Below are 25,932 nucleotides of genomic sequence, written 5' to 3' on the forward strand. Positions count from 1 at the left end.
GAAGACAGGAATCCAGCAGCATTCCACACACACACTTCCTGGAGTTCCTGGACACTGCATGCCCCGAATTTGCTGCCTTTGCTGTTTGCTGGGCGCAGCCAGTTTTCTGATTGTCAATGGCAGCCGTTCCAGATGCAAGGCCCAGTCTGATCTTGCTCCTCAGATCTTTGTGGTCAGCGTTCTCCAGCACACCTCAGGGCAGCCTCAGTGGTGGAGGGCTCTGATATATACCAGCTAGTAATAGCCAGGGGATGTCTGTGTGCTCCCACACGGCCATGTGCAGGTACAGTCTGGAGCTGCTTTCCCCACGGGAGTTACCATTTTGCGAATCACATCTTACAGAATGAAGGTAAATCCTCTTGCTTTCTTAGCTCTCTATTTTACCTTCTCCACTATTTGCACTCCTGTGCATTAGTACCTGATTTTTGCTGTGTCTTAGTGTGACTTAGAAACAAATGGGAGAAGGAGGTTAGGAACAACAGCTAATTCGTGGGTACTATTTTTGTTGTGGTAATTACCTGTAGGCTCTGCAACATCTCTACTTATGCTGGGGCCAAGCAAATTGTATTGAAGAAAAGCCATTTCCATCCTGAACAAAAGCCTGGCCTTTTATTTAATGCTAATGTAGTAGTTTTAGAGGTGACACTATGTTTTTTTCCTCTGTCTAGTATCCCTAGTGCCTGTGTCTGGCTCTCTAGTGAAAATATGTCACTTCAAAACCCTAGCAAAATTAGCACTGAATTCTGAGAACAGCTCAAGGACGATCCATTAATATTTGCTAAAGAAGGGATCCGAGACCTTTATTACTTGGCTTCTGGCAGCGTGAAGGCACACACTGAGAAACCTGGTAAAACACCAAGGCCCACAGTCTGCTCTGCTATACAAGCACAAATCCACTGAGATAAAAAATAGCAGAGGAGTTTCACCTTTGGGGGAAAGCTACTTCCTTGAAAGATCTGCTTTTATTTGATAGGTTCTGGCAGTAAAAGATTCCCAAGAAATGACACACCAGCCTACAGAGAACTGCAAACATAGATGGAACTGGCTGTTGCCTAGAATTTTTTTTCCAACGCAAAGCTCAAAGACATAGGCAAAAACATCAGGTGGCATTTTCTGTCTCCATTATCACCCAGGTATGGACATAGAGTAGAGGAGGAGGGCTGCTGGTCCTCGAGCTGGCCTGTGGGAAGGCAAGGCATTCAGCAGCTTCCCCCTGAGGACACGAGCTCCTTGCGTTTCTCACCTATATGTGCACAATTTGCTGTCTAAAAGATTATGTCTGGAAGATTCAGCTCTACACATTGTTATCTGGGAGAACAGTGGTGTGTGCTATCTCTGGCGATCTGCCATTTCTCCAGCAGGCTCAGGAACTGTTCTGATCGAGAGATATTTCTACGCTTCTTCCTGCATCCCTTACAGAGCAAAATTACTGATCTTTGTTCGAACAAATCTCTGTTTGAAATCTGCAGGGAAGGAAAGAGTAACATGACTGAGAAGAGGCATGTTGCTCCACCATCCTGTACAGAGTGAATAAACGATGTTTTTGCTAGAGAGATTCCTTTCAGGCTTTGCTCTTATGTGAAAGATCACAGTATTTAAAGACAATTGGCAGAGGGAGGCCATTAGAGGTGTTTGGCAAGCTAGGTCTCTCACAACCTAACCCTTTCACAACAAAGACGGTCTTGTTTTGAGGTGGTACTCTCCCTTTTGGAGCAATATGGATCTTATCAGCCTCCACACAATCTATTCTTGGTGGCTTTCCTCTGGGCTACACATTCTTGTCTAGTTTTACTTGCCCATGGCTAGGTTTGTGATTATACTTATGCACTAGGAGACAGACTGGCACCTACTGGGCTTCCAAAAATAAACTAGATGTTCAATTCTTATTGATTTGTTATCTCCACCTGTAGGCATCACTGCTCTCTTCAAAAGTTGGTCCCCTCTTCTTCTTTGGTCTTGCAATGTGAAGCTGCACTGTGTGCTGTGCCTGCTCCCCGGGCACTCAGGAATGATCTGTGCAAAGGTCCTTCTTTAGGATGATACCAGCTGCAGGTGATCCAGGATGCACTCTAATAAATCACACATATATTATTCTCTAGTTGTCTTCTCAAGAATCACTGGTAAATCAATCTGTTCCACCTTGGTGAGCAGGAGATGACAGATTTCTCACTGCAGCATATGCCTGCTGGGCATAGCCAGGAAACTGAGCATAGGTAGGACTGCACGGTGTAAACCAACAGAGAACCCCCAGGAAAAGTCTGATCCAGACTTTTTGGAGATCTTGTTCAAGATTTTCCACCTTCTCATAGTCTTGTTTTACCTAGGCAGATGTCTCTCTGCCTCCTGTGGTGCCAACAGCAGTCTCCCTAAACCTTCCGAATACATGACGTTGTCAGAGAATGATTATCTGTCAGCACTTTCTAGAAGTAAATGAAAATGGACTGTGTCAAATGTGGAGGATTTTAGAGGTCATAGGTAGAGAACATCCATGTTCCTTTTCCTCAACAGCCTTGGTAGTGCAATGCTTGAAAAATCCTTGTGTGCATGCCCAGGGTGCAGGCAGAAGCACCCCCACCCGAAGCGGCCTGTGTGAAGTGCCTCCGCGTCCTGCTGCTCCCACACTGCAGACTAACCAGGGATGGCAGCGGTTCCTGCGGAACAAGCACCCCTGATGCCTTCACAGCTGAGGCGGAACAAGAAACAGTTTTCCCTGGTGTTAAAGGACAGGGCTCTTAACGCTGTTTCTCTCCCCGTCTTGGTGACGAACCAGCAGGACTCAGCTTTGTAGCACAGCTTCCAAGTTCCCAGGCTACTTGGAAGGGAAAGGGGCAGAGTTCAAAACAGGGGTCACACCCACCCTGCAAAACTGGCCCCAAGCAGCCCGAGAAGCCTCACATCGTTCGTCAAACCTACTGGAGAGCAGCTATTTCTGACCTCCAGAAACAGAGTTTAGGGTGTCTTTCCTCTTCAAATTAGTATTTCCTGAAATGCTGATTCACTGCAGGAAGAAGCAAGCAGTACAGGGAGAACAGGAGGAGAATTCGTAACAGCTGGGCCAGAAAAGAAAGATAAAGCTTGAATTAATTTAAGGTATAATTCTGATTTGCCCTGCAAACTTCCATGTGATAGGTTATAATATCAAGACTGAATTGTCTGTTAGCAAATTTGTCTTCTCAAGTACAAAGTTAATTAAATTACTGTAAGTAACACAATAACGTATGCCTGAGAGATATTTATGCTCCAGGAAATAAAAATGTTATTCTTCAAGTTATCCTGCTAAAAAGTAGCAAAGTAGGTGCTGAAAGGTTCTGCATATTTTGGCTGTAAACTTTTAATTTTGACAGTATGGCAAGGTACATGACCAGATTGCTCTCTCCTCTCTTTCTCTCTGTGACATTGAAATTCCACGAATGGCATCTTGCATCAGCATTACATCATATTAAGTATAATGCAATATTATGAGTCATTGTTATAAATCACGGGCACAGGCTGCATTAGAAGGCTTTTGCAATTCAAGAGCACATCAAGGTGGATTTTTATTCAGCCTTTCTCTTTGGCGACATACCCAGGTGCACTAACTTTAGGTAACTAATCGGTAGCATTTCAGTTTTCCCTTTCAGCTCTAAGGCTCATAGGAGAAGTGCAGTACATGCCTGACAGAGGTGCTGCAAATATCAAGCAAAGCTGTGAGAAACCAGAAGGTGTTTCTGAAGTGAATCACGCAATGATCATAATAGACTGAAGTGTTTAGTATTTTATCCTTTAGGGAAAGTTGTAATAACGTTGAAGCGAAACACCAGCATTTGGAAAGCATGGGGTTCGGGAGTTCTCGCAAGCTATTCTGTAAAGCCTACACTTATGACACTCACTCCCTTTACTTGCTAGCATCTCTGACCTCAGGAGATTGCTGCCATATAACTTTCCTGAACTTCTTCCAGTTCTCGTATAGTGTGCAATCACTACGGCACTGCAAGAATTTAACTATTCTCTAGAGGAGACAGTTATTTCTACTTCATGCAAGATACCTTTTACTTTAACTAGCCTATTAGCCTGACTACAAGAAGCAGCACAGAACACAAGCTCTTGCAGATGAACCACTTGTAAGGTTGTAAGCATCTAGCACGTTGTTAGAAAGAGACAAGAGCAATAAAAGAGGCGGCCAAAAAATTTAACATTTATAATTCTGCTGAATATAGGTGTGAAATTCTGGAGCTTTAGTAGATTTGCCTGAACTAAGTCTTAAGGCACGTGAAAACATGGCACTATTCCTCCTTGCACTCGCAGCTGAGTTAGCTGCCTGCCATGGGCAGGGAGTGCAGCTTGTGGGCTTGCAGCCCTGCCGGGGTGGCCCTGCCCCGGGAAACCCACAGCCTTCTAGTGGGACCCCAGCAGTCCAGTGGCTCCTGGCAGGAGCTCCGTTTCCAGAAGACCATCAGGCATGCGTACTGCCTGGCAAGCGTAGTGCTAGCAGGGTACAGTCGGTGTGCAAGGAGGACACGGGGCCCATAGTGAACCCAAAAGATTCCTTCCCACATAGATGTACCAGTTGTAACCTGGCCCTACCCAACCTCTGCACACAGTGCAACTAGCTAACAGTAACCAAAAACATGTACTTCTGTGTTCGGCTATCTCTCAGCTCCATCAGAAAGAATGTCTCTAATGGCACACGTACACCAGAATAAAGCTTGCCTGTGTCTGGGGCTGCTGAAAATTACCATAGACTCCAGAGAGTCTAGGAGACCAGCTTCGAGCAGAACAGAACTGGGTGAGGCTGCCCTGATACTCCTGGCACTAGCAAGCAAGTGATATTATAGTATCAGCAGCACAGCCACGTTTCTTGGAGTTCAGAACGTAACAGTGCCCTTGCAATTGCAATTGCACTTAACATTTTCCAACAGTTTTTCACTTTTTTTTTTTTTTTTTTGGCATGAGCACAGAAATATTCCTGATTTTTGTATTCAGAAGCTTCTAGTTCTTAATGTCCTTAAATACAAAGATGATGAATGATTTTCCTCTTTACTGGTAGATACTAACTGCTTGGGAAACAATCACAGCTGTAGTACATTCCTGATTTAGAGTGGCTTGAAGTTAAAAAACATTTTTCAGGAGTAACTTTCCGCTTCTAGTTACACATTCCTGTGAGGGATCCTGAAGAGAGAAGCATACCCAGGACTAATTGTGATGCCCACTCTTTCAAGAGCTTGTTCATTTACACCCAGCTCCCCTTACTACTCCCTCACTTGGACCTCCATTGCCAACAGGGTTGTTGAGCATGTAAGAGCAACAAGCACGAACGATGCTCAGCCCTGTGTTGCACCTGCACCACACAACTGCCTGAGCCCTTTCCAAGGTTTCTTGCTGATAAGAGACCAGGAAAAGACCTTGTATGTGTTCATTCCCATGGGAAGATGGGGAGCTTGGTCTGTTGGCAGATAGATGCCCTTGTCAGTAGCGGCAGTAGCAATTCTGACAGACTTTAACTGTAGGTGTTGAGACCCCTGATGGATGAGGTTGGTAGACATGTTAGCATGCAGCCTGGCAGTGGAGAACAGGGCAGAGCAGGGGCATTACTGTACATTGACTGTACAGTACAAGAGAACAGGGCATACAGACATTAACTGTAATGGAGATAACCATGCCTAAAACACTGCGCAAGCAACCTTCAGTTACACAGCACTTCCATACAAAGCAATAGTAGTCTTAAATCAAAAATGTGGCTCTACTGCTAAAATGTCACGTAACTTCTAGAAAATCTGGTGTTAGGTGCACCAAATATGCCTACGTAGAACGCCCTGTTAGCTGGCTCGCTTCATTAAGCCGTACAATATTTTGCCTGGCTTAAACCGGGCAGCCAGAGAAGGTTTATGCATGTGGCTTGTGCCTTACTGTGACCAGATGGAATATGTAAAAAGCACTTCTGACAGATCAAGTGATGTGGCTATGAGGTACAGGCGAAGGGGAGTGTCCGCCCACAGGCCTGGGACCAGTTATAGCACATTATCTGAGGTAAACCCAGTCCCATTCTGCCCTCCAGTTCCCGTGCTTTGCAGCCCTCGTGCTCGGAGCACCTCCCCTCTCTCCCAGCACTCCAGCCTCAAGGCCTGGCACCACAGCTACAGTTCAGCGCAATTAGAAAAGAAGCATTAGGTGCAACAAAGTCTTCCCTTGCAACTTCATCACCACACGTTTGCTGGGGGGGGAGGGGAAGCAGGATTTCCAGAAAGGCCAAGCACTAAATTTGGAGGAACTCCAATTCACTGAATGGGAAAACTCCCATTGAGGTTGGTGAGACCACAGGACCAAGCTGAGTGCTTCCAAAAATCCCATTCCTCCTGCTGGGTGTTTGCAGAGCGCAGCAAGACTCTGCTGGGCAATTTCCTGGGTGTGAAAAAAACGCCCCAAACCATCCTGTGCACTCTTACAGTATTTTGTTTATATTTGAAAGGATCAATGTACAATTTTATGGCTTTCCTACTTTCTTTAGATTTCTTTTAGTCTTTAAAAAAGTCCGAACTTGACAGACAAGCTCTGCATCTCCTCAACAACCCAGGTTAAAGATAAAGGGAACATTAATGTTAGTCTAAGTTATGAGAGGGAATTGAACTGCACAAGAACTGTAATCCGCAAGAATGAATTTTCATTCCACTTGTCCTCCACTTTCAGCTAATCAGAAATTGTGATACATGGTCCTACTTGTATTTTGGCTTTCAACTCCCTCCTATATCTTATGTGGTTGAAAACTGAATTCCTGATTTACACTGAAGATTAGGGAATGATAAATGCTATCACTTACCTGCAGTCGCAATTTTAGAGAATTCTGGCATTATGAGCAAAACATGCATTTCATGTATATGATTACCAGAGCTGACAATCTGTCATGCTGCTGACAAAGATAGCTGAGACTGAGGGCCAGGGTCTGTTAATAAATAACAAAGATCTCAAATTCCAAACTTAATGTCATGCACCTTTTATAACTGAAATAATCAGATGCTTGCTATAACGATTAATTTGCTCAGCAAAGCCACTGGTTGGGTCACACATTTTTGGACGTTTTCTAATTTAATTTGGTCTTTCTCTTTGGACAGTTAGGGACACTTCTTCCCACAGGGCATACCCTTGTCATTCAGTACTCAGAGGTGAACATCTCTAGACAAAACCAGTTGCTATATGGATTATTCCGTTCTCCCAGTGTTTTCAGCAGATTTGGCATGGAACCCTTGGTAGAGTCTTCGGTGTCTCTCATGTCGCAGAACAAAACCCCTCATTTCTAAACAGCCATTACTGACTGGAAACAAATGAAGCTACACAAAGCATAATCACTTCAAATCAAATATGTGCTGTGTCTGGGTATTGTAAAACTTATGCCGATCATGTAGTAGAAGTTGTAGGAAAGAAAACTTAGCACCTATTAGCCTTAACTCTGGCTTCTGAGCATGGCTGTTTTGCCTTGTATTATTTCTATTAATCTGCTCTTTATGATGATTTATTGAGAAATTAAATCAGAATCCAAAATTTGTGAGCTTCATACCTAAATGTAGGTCTATGTTGTTGCAAAATTTTCAGAAAGAGCTGATGAGCACAGTTCTGCTTCTCCTGTATTCCCCAGATGACATCCGTCACACTTCAAATTTAGGTTTCCAAATGTAAGACTCATTTCCTTGCATAAAACTAGACACTTCTGTCTCCATATTCTAGCAATTTCATCAAAATCCAACAGAAGACAGGTATTGGCCAAGTTAGCAGGAAACTAATGCTTAGGCCAGGCTATTCACTGAGAACATTTTCAATACACAAGTAGGCAGCATTTATACTACACAAAGTTTACGCTGAATTATGTTGGAGATCTTGCACTGAGCAGTGCACCGAGCACTCATTCATGACATCTCTGATGAGGTATATACATTCATCATGTAACTTTAGGCTTGTGCGGTTGAATCTCTGCTACCATGCTGTATCAATGGGCACAGAAACTGGAATCTTCTGCAGTTACAACCCAGACCTGTATTGTCTGAGCTGAAAGTATCTCCAGGAACATTTCCAAGATCCTTGCAAGGATGAGTCAGTAACATGAAATCAGTCACCTGGGCTAAGTAGGAACAATACGTAACAGAGGTTTTGGTAAAGGTGAAAGTTACACTAAAGTTTGGTTTAAATGCTTAATTAGACACTTGTTGGCAGAAAACTCTGGAGTCACGAAGCCCTGAACAGTTACCAAAAGCAATAATTGCTAAAATTTGCTGTACAAATAGAACAAACTTTTGCTTTAAAGGAAAGAATTTCCAGGTATTTTGCAGTAAACAATTAAAAAATCGATGAAATTAAGAACAACCTTATAGTACAAGTACACAAACAAGGCCTGTTTTGGTACTGGAAGAATGTAGAACGGATCTATTAAAGGATAAGGGTTTCAGGTAATTGCACAGAGGATGCTTGGCTCTGCATGCCCAATTAGTGTCAAAAGGGACTAGTGTTAATTTGCATTAGAGCTGGTTATTGAAATGACCCCTCAGCTTGCTGGTACCTAAAAGTGAGCTGCACCTGATGATCCACATTTGGTCCTCTGGGACAAACAGAAGGAAAGCGTCAATATTCACAGACTCCAAATCAGATCTAAGGCAACATGTATTGCTAGTGCTCTAGTAATAGGGTCTCTTGGTAGTATCAGCTGGTGGCCTACCCTAAGGAAACTAGCCCTGCCTTAAGCATACTAGAACTTATACTAAATATAAGGCCACTCTTCTCTTACAGGGCTATTCCCACAAGAGGTTTCAATTGAGTCATAGCACATACTGTTATCTTTTATATACAGGGTATATAAATCCTGCAGTCATAAAACAATTAACTATTGAGATGGCACAATAACATGTAAATAAAGAAGTTAAATAAGGAGTCAAGAAAATGTGTCCAAAAGGCTTGGATTAAGACCTTGGTTAAAAAAGAAAAGCTCCAGGAAACATAAACAATGAAATGGTGGAGATGCTTTTCTGCAAAAGCATGTCTTACAGGTGATGGCAAACTCTCTGTGAACTGCCTGGGATCTAACAACGCTAGCGTTCACACTACCATCTGGAGTATGTATCCTCCCTGTGGTCTTTATTTCACAGAAGTTTCTTCAAAACTTTCTCATATTTGGTGGAAATTACTAAAAAGGTGCAGCCATTACCAGTGGGACATGAGAAGATAGGAAGGCAGAAGGGAGCCAGACATCAAGTGAGTACTTCTGCTTTGTTTTCTGAGGAAATCAACCTGAGAAGTCTGCCTTGCTATAGCTGGAGAAAATTTAGACTAAAAGGTATAATCAAAGTCTTAAAATATTTTCCAGAAAATTATGGATTTAAATAATCATGCTAAGGAATACTTTAGCATTAAGATTTTTTGGTAATTCTATTCAACAAAGCTATACTTGTATATTAAGGTTTCCCTTCAAGAGAGATTTAGAAAAATAATATCTGATTAATACATTAAATGTGCTACAGATGTGCATGGCTTCTTTTATTGACGGGTTTATATACTGGTGAAACTGATGCTTAGAAGGTGTTGTTACAGGCATCCTATGACCTTCTGAACTAAAGACCTAGAGCAACTGGTTAATCCTTTGTTCAAAATATCAGTCTTAATATCAAGACTCATTTATACATGGCTTATAAAGAGGAACTATTCATGGTATTGCTGGATGCTGCTACTCAACTAATCCATAAGTAGTAAACAGGTAGATCTATCAAGAAGAATTGACAGCTATTTCTGGTCTGGAGGGTGAGCTGACCGAGGGGAATTACCTGCATCAATACGGTAAACCTTAAAAGCAAATTTCTCTTAATATGTGATTGCTCACCTGTAAGACCAAAGCTTCAACTATTGCTTAAAATACCTGTTAGAATGAAAAGGAGAAAATCTAATAAGCCAGGTAAGAAAGACAGAAAGCCAAAGAGGTTTGCTTAGATTGCACTAGGCATTATGCATAAATTTAGGAAATTCCACTTTCTTCAGTATAGGAGGAAATTTTCATTGACAACAGGCCAGAAGATCCTTGTTAAAATTCTTGGCTTGGATACGGGCATGCTGATCTTGGCAGCCGCGAGGCTACAGAGATAGGCTCTGCTGGTAGGATCTTATCTCTGATAAGTGGAAGCTATTTGAAAATATGGAAGTGTGGACCTATTGTCCCAGCTGCAACTGGAGGGGGAAAACACTTATGTATAAAACTTAATTTGAAAGACTTCCTTGTGGAAGAAAGGAATTGTTCTCACAAGAATATTACAATTAACACCAAGATCATGTTACTTTATAATAATGCAAATATTTTGAATTGTAAACACAATGTGTGTGGAAATATGTTCATAAAAACACAGTGTGCTATTGTGATCAGATTTTTGCCTTATGATAACTAGAATAATTTCATGCTGATTAGATGGAGTAGTAATGAGAAATTTCTTTTAAAATGACAAGAATAGCTATCACTTTCCCAAGCAGCTGGTGCTTGATGTGCCAGCAGGGTGATATCCCACCCAGGGTACAACCATCCTTGGCAGTGGGCTTGAAGCCTCTGCCACAGTCTAGGTCATGTTATCCCTGCAGAATAGTGTGACTGAAGGGAATGGAACTGAGTTTGAGACAGCTCAGGTGCACCTTCCTGCTGAATAGACAGTAGGTGGGCAGAGTGGGCAATGGGTATGGCTCCAGCGTCATTTACCAAGTTGTGAACAGTATGTTAGGCATTAGGATTGAATCATAAAGATGTCACTTTGTGAATCAAACTTGAAGATACCTCTTGCTTCTGTCTAGACCAAAGGAGTTGATGAAGAAGTTAAGCTAGGAAATATTGCATTTTTATAAAGGCGGTACTGAAAGCTAACATAGAATCACCTTGAAATCACCTGAAAAGCTTGATAGAAAGGAAAACCATCCCTTGTTTCCTAAAAACTGCTGACTTGGAGAACTAAAATTTATGTAAGTATTTCAGCATGAGAAATATGCCTTGCATTGTGTTATTTGCTGAGCACCTAAGGGTTAACTCTCATACTTTGGTATGCAACTAAATGAACCTATAATTAACTGTGTGTGGCTATTGGTTAAAAATGTTTGGAAGCAATATGAAGTGATTATTTTGCAACTAATACTCCTGCCAGTACCTGGCTTTATTAGTTTAGCACAAGAGGTGTTTTCTGATTAGTTGTCTGGAACAAGTAAGACTGTTCTTTTGGTTTCTATCACTCTTTGGAAACTTTTCTCTTGACAGCTTAAGCATTTGTCAAAATGCTCTACCTGGTTGCTCCCATTTCTTTACTATACAATGCCAGCACCACTTCATTTGGGTGCTTCACTACCAGTGGGGAGAGTTACATGGAAGATGAAGTTTAGTGGGAATGAGTCAGCCCTTACCGTTCCTCTCTCTGTGTACATTAGCTGTGATGAGGATGAATTCCAGCTGCGTAATTTCCTGTTTTCCCTACATTTTTTTATATGAAGAATGACTCAGGCTCCAGGACATTGCTCAAAGTGATGGGCAGCAATGACTCCCCTGCCTGAATAACCCCCCAAGACTTTAACTCATTTTGTTCCTAAACTGAAGAGTGTAAATAAGTTTAGTTCATCTTATCTGGGAGTACTTCCAATTTCTTCAGAAATAGCGTGCTAAAATATAAACTATAAGCACAATTACTTTCTTTTTTTAAAAAATCCAGTCTGTCCTGCATTTTAATGACAGCTTGATGCATTGACATTTAGAAGCCCAGAGTATGGATGAAGATCACTGTCCCAAGACCAAAACTAAAAACAGACACACTGGACGTAGGATGCTAGAAGAATTATATTGACTTCAAAGAGGTCAGGGTCGGCAGACATCACTCAGTTAAGATTTAATTGACTTCATTATTCTGATCTATACATTGACTGCAGGACTGAGCTGCTAGACTGAAGTAGGGATTAGAGAAAATGGCATTTTTAACAATGGACATTTGTCATCTTTTTAATACATGGCAAAATACCTCACAGATCACTATTTTAGAGAGGCCAGTTTTAGAAGTATCAGTATTTTGGAGTTATTTTTAATTTGTGACCAGATTGTAAGGAAGGTAGATACAACCTAAGAAGAAATGTTATGTTGGTAACACGTCCAAATCCAGGCAAATTGCTGCCTCATTTTCTTTGTAAACTGTCTTAGCGCCAGTGAACACCATGTTGTTTCTTCATTTTCAAAACTCCTTGATCATCATCTTTTATTCACTTCTGGCATGAGCATGATATCCAGTATCTTTTTGGAGAGGAAGATGCCTACTGTAGGAAGGTTATGTAGTGATAGGAAGGTGAACTACATAATATAACCAAAACCTCTATCTGTAATTCTGTAACTCCATCCTCCTTTCCAGTCTATTTTAGCTTCATTGTATCAGGTAGGCCAGACAAAAAGACTATTCAGTATCTCACAAGCTAAAATCCATCATAGCCACAGTGTTGGTTTTGCTTGGACAGCAGCAAATAACGATCCTGGATAAACTTTCCCTTAATCTCACAATCCCATTTCATAAGGGGCTAGAAAATCACACTTTCACTCAAACAAATGTGGAATATAAAATAACGTGTTGAATGCCTTTAAGAAAATTCACCTATATACCGATAATAGTGGGTGAATGCACATTAAAAGAAACCATATTTTTTTCAGGAGTGTTTTTTCCAAGTTCCTTTTTATGACTAATCTTTAAACTTCCTGTGTGATGACACTTACTTGGCACTGCATTCATCCAGTCTAATCTAGGTGATAATGGGTCTCCCAAGAGTTATTTTTTAAAAAGAAGTATTTTATCAAACACATTGACAGTTAGGTTTTCAAATCATTTCCATTTTTTCTGTTAAAATATTTGCCTTGCTTTTGAATAGAAAGGTCACAGAATCATAGACTCATTTAGGTTGGAAAAGACCTTTGAGATCATCAAGTCCGACTGATGACCCAGCACTGCCGAGCCCACCACTGAACCATGTTCCTGAGCACCACATGGACAAGTTTTTTAAATGCATCCAGGGATGGTGATTCCACCACCTCCCCAGGCAGGCTGTTCCAATGCTTGACCACCCTTTCAGGGAAGACATTTTTCCTAATATCCAATCTAATTTTCCTAATACCCAATCTAAACCTCCCCTGATGCAGCTGGAGGCCGTTTCCTCTTGTCCTGTCACTTGTTGTCTGGGAGAAGAGCCCAACATCCCCTGCCTACAGCCTCCTTTCAGGTAGTTGTAGAGAGCGATAAGGTCCCCCCTGAGCCTCCTCCTCCCCATACTAAACAATCCCAGTTCCTTTAGAACCCACGAAACCAAAATGCAAGTCAGTCCAGTCTTGCAGACAGAGGTACCCAGAAGCCATCACAGCAGCAACCCCTCAATAGACTCTCAAGCCAATTTTCAGCTACTGAGCTTTTGTCATTAGCAACTGAGAAAACAGAAAGTGTCACACCTGGACCCCCCCATCTCACAGTCTGTTTGCCCACAGACGGTAGGAACATGCTACTTTCAGTATATTTCTTGATATAAAACTTGCCTAAGCATTATTCGTAATTCGTAATTCGTAATTCGTAGTTGAGAAAAACTTTTCTAGCAGGACTTGCTGCCAACAGGAGGAAGGGTGGGAAAGAAGGTTTTGCATTTGATATTACACAGAAAACTCTGTCATCCACCACATCCCTTAAGAGTATGCAAAACTCAACCTGAAGCTCATGGTTCCAGTAGGTGAATTAATGGTTTCGATTTACATTTTGATGACCAGAGAGAGAGAGAGAGAAAAAGGGTGCAGGTTCTTTCTTTCTGGGGAAAACTGGAATGTGTTCATGAGAGACGTAAAAAGGCAAGGAATCCCACAGACTAGCTCGCAGCTGTTATCAGATATGATGGAAAAGGGAGAGGGTGAGGGAGAAGAGAATACCTGGCATCAGACCTGCTCCGAGGGGGGACTGCCTGATGTGGCAATGTGGATTTCTGCTTATATCATTCCTCTCGAATCCGTATCAGATTTTGCTGAGCTATTAACATCAGGTGTTGCCACATCATGCCCACTATCTCTGCAAGCAGTATCTTGATGAAGATAAATAAAAACTTAAGAACCTTATTTGACTTTCACAGGCCATGATTAGTTTTGCAGATCTGTCAGAGAAAAAATATTGGGGAATGAGCAAGCTAGATACAGACTCTGAGCTACATACGTGGAATACACGTTCATAGTTACTTTTGCAAAACTGAGAGGGTTTTGGAAGAAGTTTATCCTAGGAGCAGCTACAGCGGGAGATAAGGTGTTCTCCTAGAAGGACTCCTCAGTGACAGAAAACTGAAGTATTATGACACCTTATTTTATTTCATGTATGACTTCCTACAGTTTGAAAAAAGGCAAGGGCCATGCCTTGTGGTTTAATTTAAGAAGAGCATTATTAGGTTGTGTGAGAATCTGTCCCATTAAATCTCTGTTTCTAAAAAAAATTATGTCCGTTTATTCTAAGTCCAACTATTTTTTAAAAATAACAATTTTAAATTTTAAAAAACCCCAATTATGAAATCCCATCACATTTATTTTCTACTGCTCTTTCATTTTTGGTCCCAGAAGTGGTGATAAATTTATTTAGTACGTGGCAAGTCATGAAGGTTATCAGAAGTTTAAGAAAAATATGCAGGAGAAAAATATTTGTGGCTGCATGCCTCTCAGCTTTTACTGGCCTTGCTCTCTGACTTCTGTGTTCACTTGCTATTCTGCACAGTACTAGTCATTTAACGAAGGGTACTAGGTCTTCTGTCCTCTAATTTAAGCGATACAACTTACCCAGGGAAAGAGAACACAGCACGAGTACTGTGACCATCCAGAAAGACTAATAGTTTTTTCTTTACTTGTTTGGTATATTGTGGAAATAGAAGCTGCATTTAGAAAATAATTGCTGCATATAGTCAACTTTTTTATATAGCCAAATGAAAGGGCAACTAACATCCCAGGGCAGAAAGCACAAAAGTAATTATGAAACTATAAAATTCACATAAGATACGTAAGGAACCTCCTGCTTTGTTGTGACAGCAAAAAGTCAGAAACAGTACGCAAAAGGTTAAACTTATGAAAATGCAAAATTTCTGAAGTCTTCATTTTTAAGCTTATCATGAGTTAGAATCTGCAAAGAAGTGTTTCTGCTCTTTAAAATAGGATATCCATTATTGAAGGTGTATGGTGGCATTCAGAAATACCACCCATCTGTGATGCTTCTAGCATTATGTCATTTATCAGCAGTCTCTGGGCTGTCTTCATAATTAGTCCTCAGACCAGCATGTTGCCTGATTTTCTTTAGACACCTATTCCAAGGAAAATGCAATGGTGTTTTGATTGATGTAGGTCACATGCTGTGGTGATTTCCCAGTCACTTTTTAATTTGAAACAAAAAATTGCACGTAGTGAGAAAAATGGTTCAACCTGCTAGCGCAGTAGTATTTCTGGGATAGTCATGGCTCACAGTGTTCAGTGTATTGAATTTGATACTGACTTCAGATATTATTGTTTTGCACAGATTTACTAATCAAAAATGTGACAAAAAATATCTTTTGGCTGTGCTTAATAAGGGCTTCATAATATGTTCAACAGAAATAGAAAGGCTGTCTGGAATGAGTCACTCTTAATATGGGACACAATCAGTTCCAAACTCATCCACAGTTAGTTAGATTGCCATAGGGTATCAGTGCAAAATATGTTTCTACACAACACATTTTACAACAGCTCTATTAATATAGTGAACATCCACTGATGGGAAATAATCTTTTCTGTTTAAATATGCCTTTGCTAACTTTAAACTTACATTTGGGTACTTTTTTCTCATGCTGTTTCTCACATTTCTTGATGATTTCATAGGATTTGTCTTCAACAGCGATGTTTCTTCTTTTATGCTCTCTCATGCTTATTTTTGCTTCCCAGTCAAAAAGCACCAAGTATTATTTCTACTTTCAGAGCTCTAGTGTTAAGGCAGTCCTACAAGTTACTTAAACAGTAGCATCCAGATTGCTGTCACACTTGAATAAAACAAGTGGCAGAGTTATTTTCTAGTCATTTTATCTAGACATAGTCCTTTTACTGCTTGTCAAATCAATCTTACATACACATCCACTGCCCTTTTCAGTGCCTAGTCTCACTCTAGACCTCATTGCCAGTTGCTGTAGATATGATTTGGTTCTCAAGTAAGTTTGTTGAAAGAGTAATATGATGTAGCTTTATTGTGTTAGCTTAAAACAATATTTGTGCTCAATGAATCCTTCTTCAAAAGCAAAAAACATACCTCTACATCATTCCTGAAATTTGACGAGCTTTGTCTTATAGCTATAGTTGCCTCTGAAAGTAATATAAATCGTAGCTCCCCATCTGCCATAAACTGAAAGGGGCAGGTTTGCATCTGTCCATTGGCCTCCCCAGCCCACAGAAATGTTGTGACCACTCTCCAAGCCCTGCCGTGTTCTTCTCTGGAGTGAAAAAGGCACAGGTTTTTTTGCCAACAGTTGTGTTTTCTTTGACCTACAGTGAAGGTATGTGTGCAGGCACTGGTAGGAGACAGGTATTTCCTGACCTAGATGATCTGATGTCAGACAAAATTAGGGAAGATTATGGCCTTGGTGGGGTAGAAATCAGTGTCTGTTGTCTCACTAATTACATCTGCTTCACATGTAGACTGGAGTCTGAGTTATTTCTGATGAAGCATAAAGGGTCCCTGGCCTTAGGCACGATGGTGCTGACTGTGAGGCAGGACTCAGTTTCCATGGGAATCCTGTTGGTGAAGGAGAATGCACTGGATGTGCGACGGTCACTGTATTTCATGCTGTAAGTCCTTCAGGACAGCTTTGACATCAAGTGCTTTAGAGTTCTGGTGGCCAAACCCAGGGCTGTGTGGTACCTCAGCCTTTCCGAGCGGCTGCAGGGCAGCAGTGACAGCACCCGTAAGCATATGCCACTCCAGCACCAAGTCACACCAGCCAGCACTTTCTGCTGGTTTCAGTGAAAAGCAGGACCATTGGCTCAGCCAGCCCCCAGCCACCCTGCCCACTGCAGGACCATGGTGCTGGTACCAGCCCATGCAGCTCCCGGGCTGCAGGGTTCTCCAGAGCTACAGCTTGCCACCCTCACATGACGCACCCTATGCATTCTCTGCAAAACTGGAGGTGAAGAAAAAACATGTTAAGTTCCTAATGGCAGTGCCCAAAGCTACTATATCTGGAGATAACATCAATAGAGAGCGCCAGCGCAAGTTCTCTTCACACAAACTATTTCCCAGAGGCTAATGGCAAGGGGGAGAGAGTAAAACAAGTACTGACAGTTTACTGTAGGAGCTCAAAGAAAAAGTGGACAAAGCTAAAAGAACTCCAGCTCTTTGTTCGCATTTAATCCAGTTCAGAGCATTCACTGGTGCATACAGATTTACTTTCCATGGCTGACGGAGTTGGGTATGGTCATTTGGTGAGAAACAGAGGATCTAGGATTTACATTTTGTGCCCTTCAGACTCTTATGTTTTAGGAAAAGTCAGCCTATAATATATATAAAGTTTTAATCTAATGTAAAAAGTGTGACCTGCTGGCTAATACCTTCAAAGAAACAAACTCTGATCTTGAAAAGTGAAGAACACTTTCTGTTTTTAACACAGACCAAGTTTTTAAGGGGTAGAGAGCTTCTTTTGGCTAATGGAAACAAAGGGAAAGACCAAGGCCTCTTGTCCCTACCCAAAGAATCCCCTATTTTATTTTCTTCCTTCTCTTTTCAACTCCAATCTTGAATTTATAAAGGCACTGATTTATCAGAGGCTACTAGAATAATGTAATGGTATTAAAATACCACTGTCCACATATTTTAATGCAAAACAAATAGGCCAAGCACCTGATATCACAGTACAATAAAACTATCAAATCACCATTGCAGGCTTTTACTTTTGCTGAGGATAGATGGTTCACGTTACATGTAGCCTATTTTCTAAAGGCTGTAGTGTCAATTCACCTCTGGCTGAATTTGCAAAACACCGGATTGAAAGGCAGCACCAGTGAGGAGGATATACACATAAGAACAGAACCAACAAAAGGGTTTGTGAGCCAAAGGTAGAGAGGGTTAGAAAAGGCAGGACTGGAAGGGAAAGTGAAATTGCAGAGTACAGGGAACCTAAATTAGGCAGATGTGTTGGAGCCATTTTGGCACAGCGTATTGGAAACTCACCCCCACCAAGTGCATAGAGAAAAGGGAAGGCTAGCCAGCAAATCTTAGGAACTTTTATATATATATATATATATGCAAACAAAAAACACCCAATCCCCCCCAAAAAGAGAGAGAGAACAATAGATGTGGCATAGCATTAAAAGACAAAACACTTTCTCATCCTTCTGCCTCCTCCCATACACCTCCAAGCATTTTTGGTCATCTAAGAAGGACCCCTAGCACCTGGGCTCAACTAGTATTGCTCAATCTTCTCGTATTCAGACAAAACCAGACTTTTTTTTTATCCTAACCGCTCGTGCCCAACCTTAGCTGAGACCAGAAAAGCAGAAGCTTATTCTGGTTGGCATTGTGTCACCCGGAGCAGGAGACCAACACGTGACACAAGGCTGCCTGGTTGCTGAACTGCTCCAGATGCTTGCTCAGCTCTTTCCAATGGAACTACTCATTCTCTCAGAGATTGCTGGCTGTAAATGGGATATTAATGAAATAAACCAAAAAGCAATTTAGGCTATTTAACTACACTTCAGGAAAAAAGCCCTACCTGGATAGATGACACATGATGTATTTTGTATTAATGTTTCAAGTCAATTTGGCTGATCCTGATGGCAGGTGAGTTAGAAATATTTTGTTGCAAGTTTGAACATTGTACCAGGATACAAGGCCAGCCACATGAACAAGAGTAGTGATCGAATTAGGGCTGAGAAATGTATCCCTGGCTAGTTTCAAATTAAAAAAAGAGAGCTTTTAAAAAGGTACAAATGAGGCTGAAAGAATTTATGTTATTTTTCCGGTTTCTGTGCTAGAACTCCTTTTCTGTCTCCTCATCTATCTTCTATGTGTACTACCTTATGAATGAGTGAGCAATAAAAGAAGTATGCAGTGGCTGAGAGAGAAACTCAAGATAACAAGATAATGCAAAATGTAAGCCAAAGCCTGAGCAGAACTGCAAGTTAAGATGTAGATCTGAATTTAAAAGGTTCTCACATCTGAGTTTTAGGGCAGTCATTAGACAGTTTGCATGAACAACTAATTTAAAAACAGTAGAAGAACATCTGACCTAATATACGCTAAGTTCACATCTGTCAAGATCTCGAACCTGCGCTTCCCAGGGGTTTCAATCCTGTCTTCAGACCACACGGGCTGACACTTCACTCATAGACTGAAATAAAAATACAGCTATTTTAATGCCTGTGAAATTCCAGTCTTCATTGAAAAGAGGCAGAGGAACAACGAGTAAAGAAGCAGCTGCAAGCTACCCTAAGATTAGGCAACAGCAATTACTGTGCCTAGGTGACACGGGAACAGCCTCAAGACCAACAGGTATGAGAATAATGAGCTAATACGTGCAGCCTTTAAATTACTTGTTTTAAGGCTGCCAAGGACAGGATGGAGCTATGCTCACCAGTGTTAGTGCACTACTTAGGATCTGCTGGCTGCACAACTTAAGATGTGCTCTTTTTTCTTGCCAGCCCCAGTTTATGCTGGGATCTTAGACTGGAAGTCCCAGCATGACATGCCTAGCCTTCGAGCTGGATGTGGGTCGTGCAATGTAGGCTGCCACCTTCAGCAGCAGCCAGCGACCGTATCTGCATGGTCAGCTTTCCACATGTCCACATCTGAAGATGGGGATCATAACAAAGGGTTAATTCGATTTTCCGTATCACTGACCTCCCTCCAGCCTTCTAGGCTGCCCAGATTCGGAGCTGCATGGATCATCTGGGGTTTCTCAGGGGAAAAAACTTTGTGGCCACTCCTTGAACCCAGATAATCTCTCTGACTGGGCTTTCCACTGCTAGTATGTCAGGTTAGGCAGAATTTAATCATCAAAATTATTATGGTCTCTTTCAAGCAAAGGCCAGTGGGGAATTAATTGCTGGAATTAGGTATATTTTCTAGCATGAACTCAATGTAGCTGCTAAGTGAAGTCAGTTATAGGTCTCAGGACAGACAGTAGGGACTAAGCTGGTCTCCAGTTTTATTTGGCAAAGACTGGGTTGGTAAACAAGCTGCAGGAGGGAAAAGATATAAGGATAGAGTTTCAAGGAATATGAAGGTAGATAAGAAGATGAAGCTTATCTTCAAATGGAAAGTAGTAACAACTCAGGCATAAGCACGAGAGATACCTACAAAGAAGAGGACATGAGACAGGATGGAGCAAGCCATGATGTTGAGGTGTTTGAGACACTTGCACAGTATTAAGAAGGTAGAAAGTTTTTGAGAACAATTGATAACAAAACATGAAACCAGTTCCTCATTTTCACTCTAACCCTTTATGCTCTAAGACACACCTAGTGTTCTTGCAAGGTAGCTGGGGCATTTTGCATGCTCCATTATTCATGTGAAAGGAGGAAAAACATTTCCAACCCTCTAGAAAGTGCAAAGAACTTGACTATGGTATATTAAAATAATACTTAAATTTCCAGACTGGAGTATTAACTTGCAACATTTAGAACAGATGTTGAATAAATGATCATCTGCTCTACACTGATGATTAACATGAGACCAAGAGGAGGATAAGCATTGACAGAGTTTATCTGCTTGTTCATATCTTGCACCAGCTTATGTCATTTTCAGGTGCAAGAACTGAAATGCAGTTTGGTTTTAAACCTCTGTTTACAAAAATCAAGTTCTTGTACCTATTGTTAAACTTTCAAAGCACTCTGCATGTGGTATTTCATGTAAAGGTGTGATTTTATGCCAGTTTCTAATTTCACTGCCATATGCCAAAAATTGTGACAGACAAATCTGAAGCACTGTACAATCCCATTGCAAATGAAAGTGAAGAAAAGCTGTGGTTAAGGAGGGTCCCATTTTACCTTTGGTCCATGGGCTGTGAAATTGGACAAAGTTATCTTCCCTGCTTCCAAGTGCAAATGGGGAATCAGCTTTGGAGGCAGAACTCAGCTGAGACTACTGAGCATTTGCTAACTGGGACAACGGTGTCACTGTACAGGCAAAACCCACAGCTTTGGTGGGAGCACGGCCTGTGCCTGGTGGCAACTCATGCTGGAGAGCAAGGCCACCCTTGGCTGTCATTCCATATGCATCAAATAACTGCAGTTATTTTGCAGAGACTCTGGCTTGTATTAATGCATCTTTCTTTGTTCTTCCAAATACAGATTTTGGAAGAAAACATGAAGTTAGAGTGCAAGTGCCATGGGGTCTCAGGATCCTGTACCACTAAAACATGCTGGACAACTCTGCCTAAATTCCGGGAGCTGGGCTACATCCTCAAGGACAAATACAACGAAGCTGTTCAAGTCGAACCGGTGAGGGCAAGTCGCAACAAGCGTCCAACCTTCCTCAAAATAAAGAAGCCACTTTCCTATCGCAAACCCATGGATACAGATTTAGTGTACATAGAAAAATCTCCCAATTATTGTGAAGAGGACCCTGTCACCGGCAGCGTGGGAACGCAGGGAAGGATGTGCAACAAGACAGCGCAGCAGTCCAATGGCTGCGATCTGATGTGCTGTGGTCGCGGTTACAATACACACCAGTACTCGAGAGTGTGGCAGTGCAACTGCAAATTTCATTGGTGCTGCTATGTTAAATGTAACACATGCAGTGAAAGAACAGAAGTATATACCTGTAAGTGAGTACGTGGCTGGGCAGGCTGACATGTCCCTGGCCATGAATACATTTGCACATGCACTCAACGTACCTACACAAGACTGTAGGAAAGACCTGCTCTCCCAGAAGAAATGCTGATGAATGGAGCCCTCTCTTTTTCTTCTCATGTCTCATTGCTTATGTGGATACACATTTCAGACTCTTATGAAAGTCAGCCAAGTAACAAAAACAAACAAACCCCACTCTGAGCCACCTGACACACAAAACAGAAAAATATAATCTCATTTAATCTGCCCCTCTAGAGCAAGAAGCATTGACTGCTTTGTGAAGAGACACCCACCAGGGAAAAATCTCTGAGCGTGGCAGCTAACTCTTGGTTTGGAAAAAAAGATGGTAAAAAAACTTCAGTGTATAAGGAGCAGGGAGGCGTAGGGGAGGAATCCTCAAAAAAGGGCTTTGCACAGGATGGGATGGACAGTGCCTCATTGTGAATTGCCCACATGAGTGTGTGGATGACACCGATTTAGGCTTCTACACTTGTGAAAAGCTTCTGCTGGTCTTGCCCATCCTTCCACTTTGTACCATTTGCTACAGCGAGTAGAACTGTTGAAGGTTTCTGTAGACACTGCTTTATCTGCCTTTTTCGTGTGTGTGTGTGTGCTGCAGATTTTAGCACAGGGATTTGGGACACTTGGGCATAATAATAGCAATATTTAACAATTTATTCAGATAAAACTAATATTAATTTATTTAATTAAAAAGAACTCTACCAACATTTTTGAACCTATTCTGCAATTAAAGTAGATAGCTGGCTTTCTTTGTGGAATAATTTTGTAGAAACAGCAAGGAAAAACTGGAGCTGTGTATATTATTCTTAACTAGGGTATTTCTATTAGTTGGACTTGCAGGATATCTTCTACAGTACATGTTTAAGTACAAAAGCTGGCATCTTTATATATATGTACATACACAAACACACACTGTTGTTTTTGGGTTGGTTTTTTGTTTGTTTGTTTGTTTTCTCCTGTTTGCTGCTAGTTGTCTGGAACAAAAGTCAAGTGGTAGGGGTTGCAAATCTTTGCCAGTTTTTGTTTGTGGGTTTTTGTTGTTTTTTTTTCTTTGGGTTTTTTTTTTTTTTTTTTTCAATTAAAGAAAGAAACATTAATAAAATCCTGTTTGGAATATGTCTAAGAATAAGAAAATCCAGACAAACTTCCATCTTTTGGAAAAAATCAACCATAGGATAAGAGAGTATATTTTGTAAGAGACTATTTTTATATAAATATTTTATTTATACTACGTCTGCTTGTTCAACCTGTACTTTTTCTCAAAACAGGCATACAATTTGTAATTTTTAGGCTATTTAACAGAGAAAGGGTAATTAGTTTGTGGACACAACAGCAGCAAGCTGGATATATTCAGCTGCAATTGGTGGATGTGTCAGAAAGCAGAATGAACTTTCTCTCCGGATGTGTGTACAAACTGGCTCTTTTCCTGCAGCTTAATTTGCAGAATATGCAAAACAAGAACAGGGTATGTAGCATCAATTCTGTCACATGGCTTGAATTCATGATTGGTATTAACTGGATGCTCATTTATCCCATTCAAGAAAAAAGAAATCCGAATTAGCTTCCCACATGCGTCAGTCATTAAACTGTGGCGTTATGACTAGCAAATGTGCTGTGTGTGCTGTCAGTTAAACCTCTATATTGTGTTACTGTCAAATTTGATTTTAATCAGTGGAAGACTGTAGACTATGACTGTAAAAACTAGCATGACACACATCGTCTGATTCTCATAGATAGGATACAAAGCTTACTTTTTGTCCAACTCTTTTTGGCATTTACACTATTCTTTGCCCCCCAAAGGCCAGAGCTCAAAAATCCAGAAAAACTAGGCAAATTTAAAGACTACTCCCTTGTTTTTCAGAGCCCAGATAAGCCATTTGGTGTTCCCTTTACAGTATTTCCTTTTTATCACTAAGTTCTTCAGATATTTGAATGGTAAACATTCCCCCGTTTTTGGAATAATTCTGCTTGACTCATTGGTGACTGGCAAAAAAAATAATCTAATTTTAATGTTGTTTTCCATTGGGTAAGAAACATGGCCCAGTACTATATTGCATGTTCTGTCTAGGACAGACCAGATCCTTCCCTACTTCCAGGCTACACTATGTTGTACCTTTCATGCAGCTAAGAAGGGCATCATTAAAGGCAACGGCCCCCTTGATAACAGCAAGTATTACAAGGAGCAGAAGATACAAGTGCATCTTGTGTCCCTTGATCTTTCTGAGTCAAAACTCCCACCCAAGCCTGCGAAAACAGAGAAAGTTTTTTGAGAAAGTAAACAGAAGTATCACAAAAGATGTTGCAAAGTTTCACTATAACAACCTAACCTTTTAGAACTTGTCTGGAGGAGTCACGGTGGGTTTCTTTAAACTCACTTCTTGTAAATAAATTATTTATTTAAGAACACAAGCCCATGCAGTACCTGATCCTAGCAATGTATAATTAGAGTTAAATGTACAGCTTCTTTGCAGACATGCCACTTAACACAAAACAGAATTTTTATACAATTCATACACCAGCATGGGATACCAAACTAAAATTATTAACATAATTTACTTTCAAACTTATGACTTGTCAATATAAAGCAATATAAAAGCAATTTTGGGGGAGTAATTGAGTCACTGATTTTAGTTCTAAATTCTACACATCAAGAATTGATAAGACATAAAATGCAAGTACATATGCTATGGATATTAGTTACAACACTGTTCAGCCCTAACATTTAATATCGCAATCTCCACCTCACCCCACCTCCAGTTTGTTCTTTTTTTTTTTTTGTACTTAGCAGTTACCATATCATAGTCAAAAGTGTGTTTTCTTCACTGATTATTTTACAAATTATTACTTTTGCAGCATGTTTCTACTATAGAAAAGTAATCTCTAAACCTCCTGCTTCCTGTATTTTTCAGTATGCAGTGATGTGCAATGTACAGCTAGCAGATTACTGACTGAAGGACAAATATCTTTAAACAGTTTTACTCACAATAATAAAGAACTGGATGCACAATGAAATGAATGTGGTACACATTTTCCCTATATTTTACCATATTGCTGATAATCCGTGCATTAATTAGAATGTCAATTTGTTTTATAACTGGAATAATAGTTTGGGAACTATCAATCAAAGCACAAGGAAAACCAAACGCTGCATTCAGCCTGAAAGTATGTGGAAATCTGGCTGTGTCATCTTAGATAGCAAAAATCTGGCCCATCAGAATCTGCCATGAGTCTGGAGTTAATTGGTCATTCGTTAAATGGGCTTGAATGGCATGAAGAATAAACAGGAGAAGGAGAAAGATTTACGATTTTGTAGATATTCCTCCCCCCGACAACAGTTTGTTCTTTGTCCTCAGGGATAGAAGAGCTCTGTTTTTACTTGGTGAAGAACCACACAATGGGAGTGAAATGCACACAAGTGCAGAACAATACAGCTCTCAAAAGAAAATACATCTTTTCATCTCCGCTAACCGAGGGAAGCGCTGGATTGCTGTCCACACTAATAACGTAGCTGAGAGTTTTAAAGAAAACATACATTCAAGAAGCAGGTAGGGTAAGAGGAGTAGGAAGCATAAGAGAACAAGCATAACTGCAAGTTGGGAAGCTATTATTTATGAAATCTCACTTCTTCAATTGAAAGCAGAACCCCAATTCGTGGAAATGAAGCAGTTCTGCCTTGGGATTCCTAAGCAATTTTAAGGATTTTACCTCTCGGCCTTTGTAAAAGGACAACTAACGTCAATAAAGTTAGCTTGAATACTCGGAGTACCTACATAAAACATGAATCAGTCAATGATTAAGTTTTCTTTGCCATGTATGCATAAACCTAATGGAGATATGTCTTTCAACAGCGATAATTAAACTGAAAAGATCCTTAAAATGAAATCTTAAGTGGCTCATTTGGTAAAGTCATTGTAAGGGTACATAGTGGCTTAGAAAAGGAAAATAATGGACACATATGATATTACACAAGGCTCTTAATGAACTATCCTGTGGATTACAAAACTGTTTTTAACTGACCACACTTAAAAATCAATTTGTTGAGTACAGAAACATTGCAGGCTGCTGTCAGTGTGCACATATCGAAATTGAGATACAGC

At 40.8% G+C, this 25,932-nt stretch overlaps 1 protein-coding gene across 1 annotated transcript in view; it reads left to right on the forward strand.

Moving 5' to 3' along the window:
* The window catches only part of WNT7A (Wnt family member 7A), a 40,616-nt gene extending 14,919 nt beyond the window's left edge, over positions 1–25,697 (forward strand). Inside the window, exon 4 of the mRNA XM_056337933.1 lies at positions 21,314–25,697. Within this exon, the coding sequence (XP_056193908.1) occupies positions 21,314–21,793 (480 nt within the window). The 3' untranslated portion in view covers positions 21,794–25,697. The remainder of the gene's footprint in view (positions 1–21,313) is intronic.
* The last annotated feature ends 235 nt before the right edge of the window (positions 25,698–25,932 follow it).

The sequence above is a fragment of the Falco biarmicus genome, chromosome 4 (genome assembly GCF_023638135.1).
Source record: "Falco biarmicus isolate bFalBia1 chromosome 4, bFalBia1.pri, whole genome shotgun sequence".
Classification (NCBI taxonomy): Eukaryota; Metazoa; Chordata; class Aves; order Falconiformes; family Falconidae; genus Falco; species Falco biarmicus.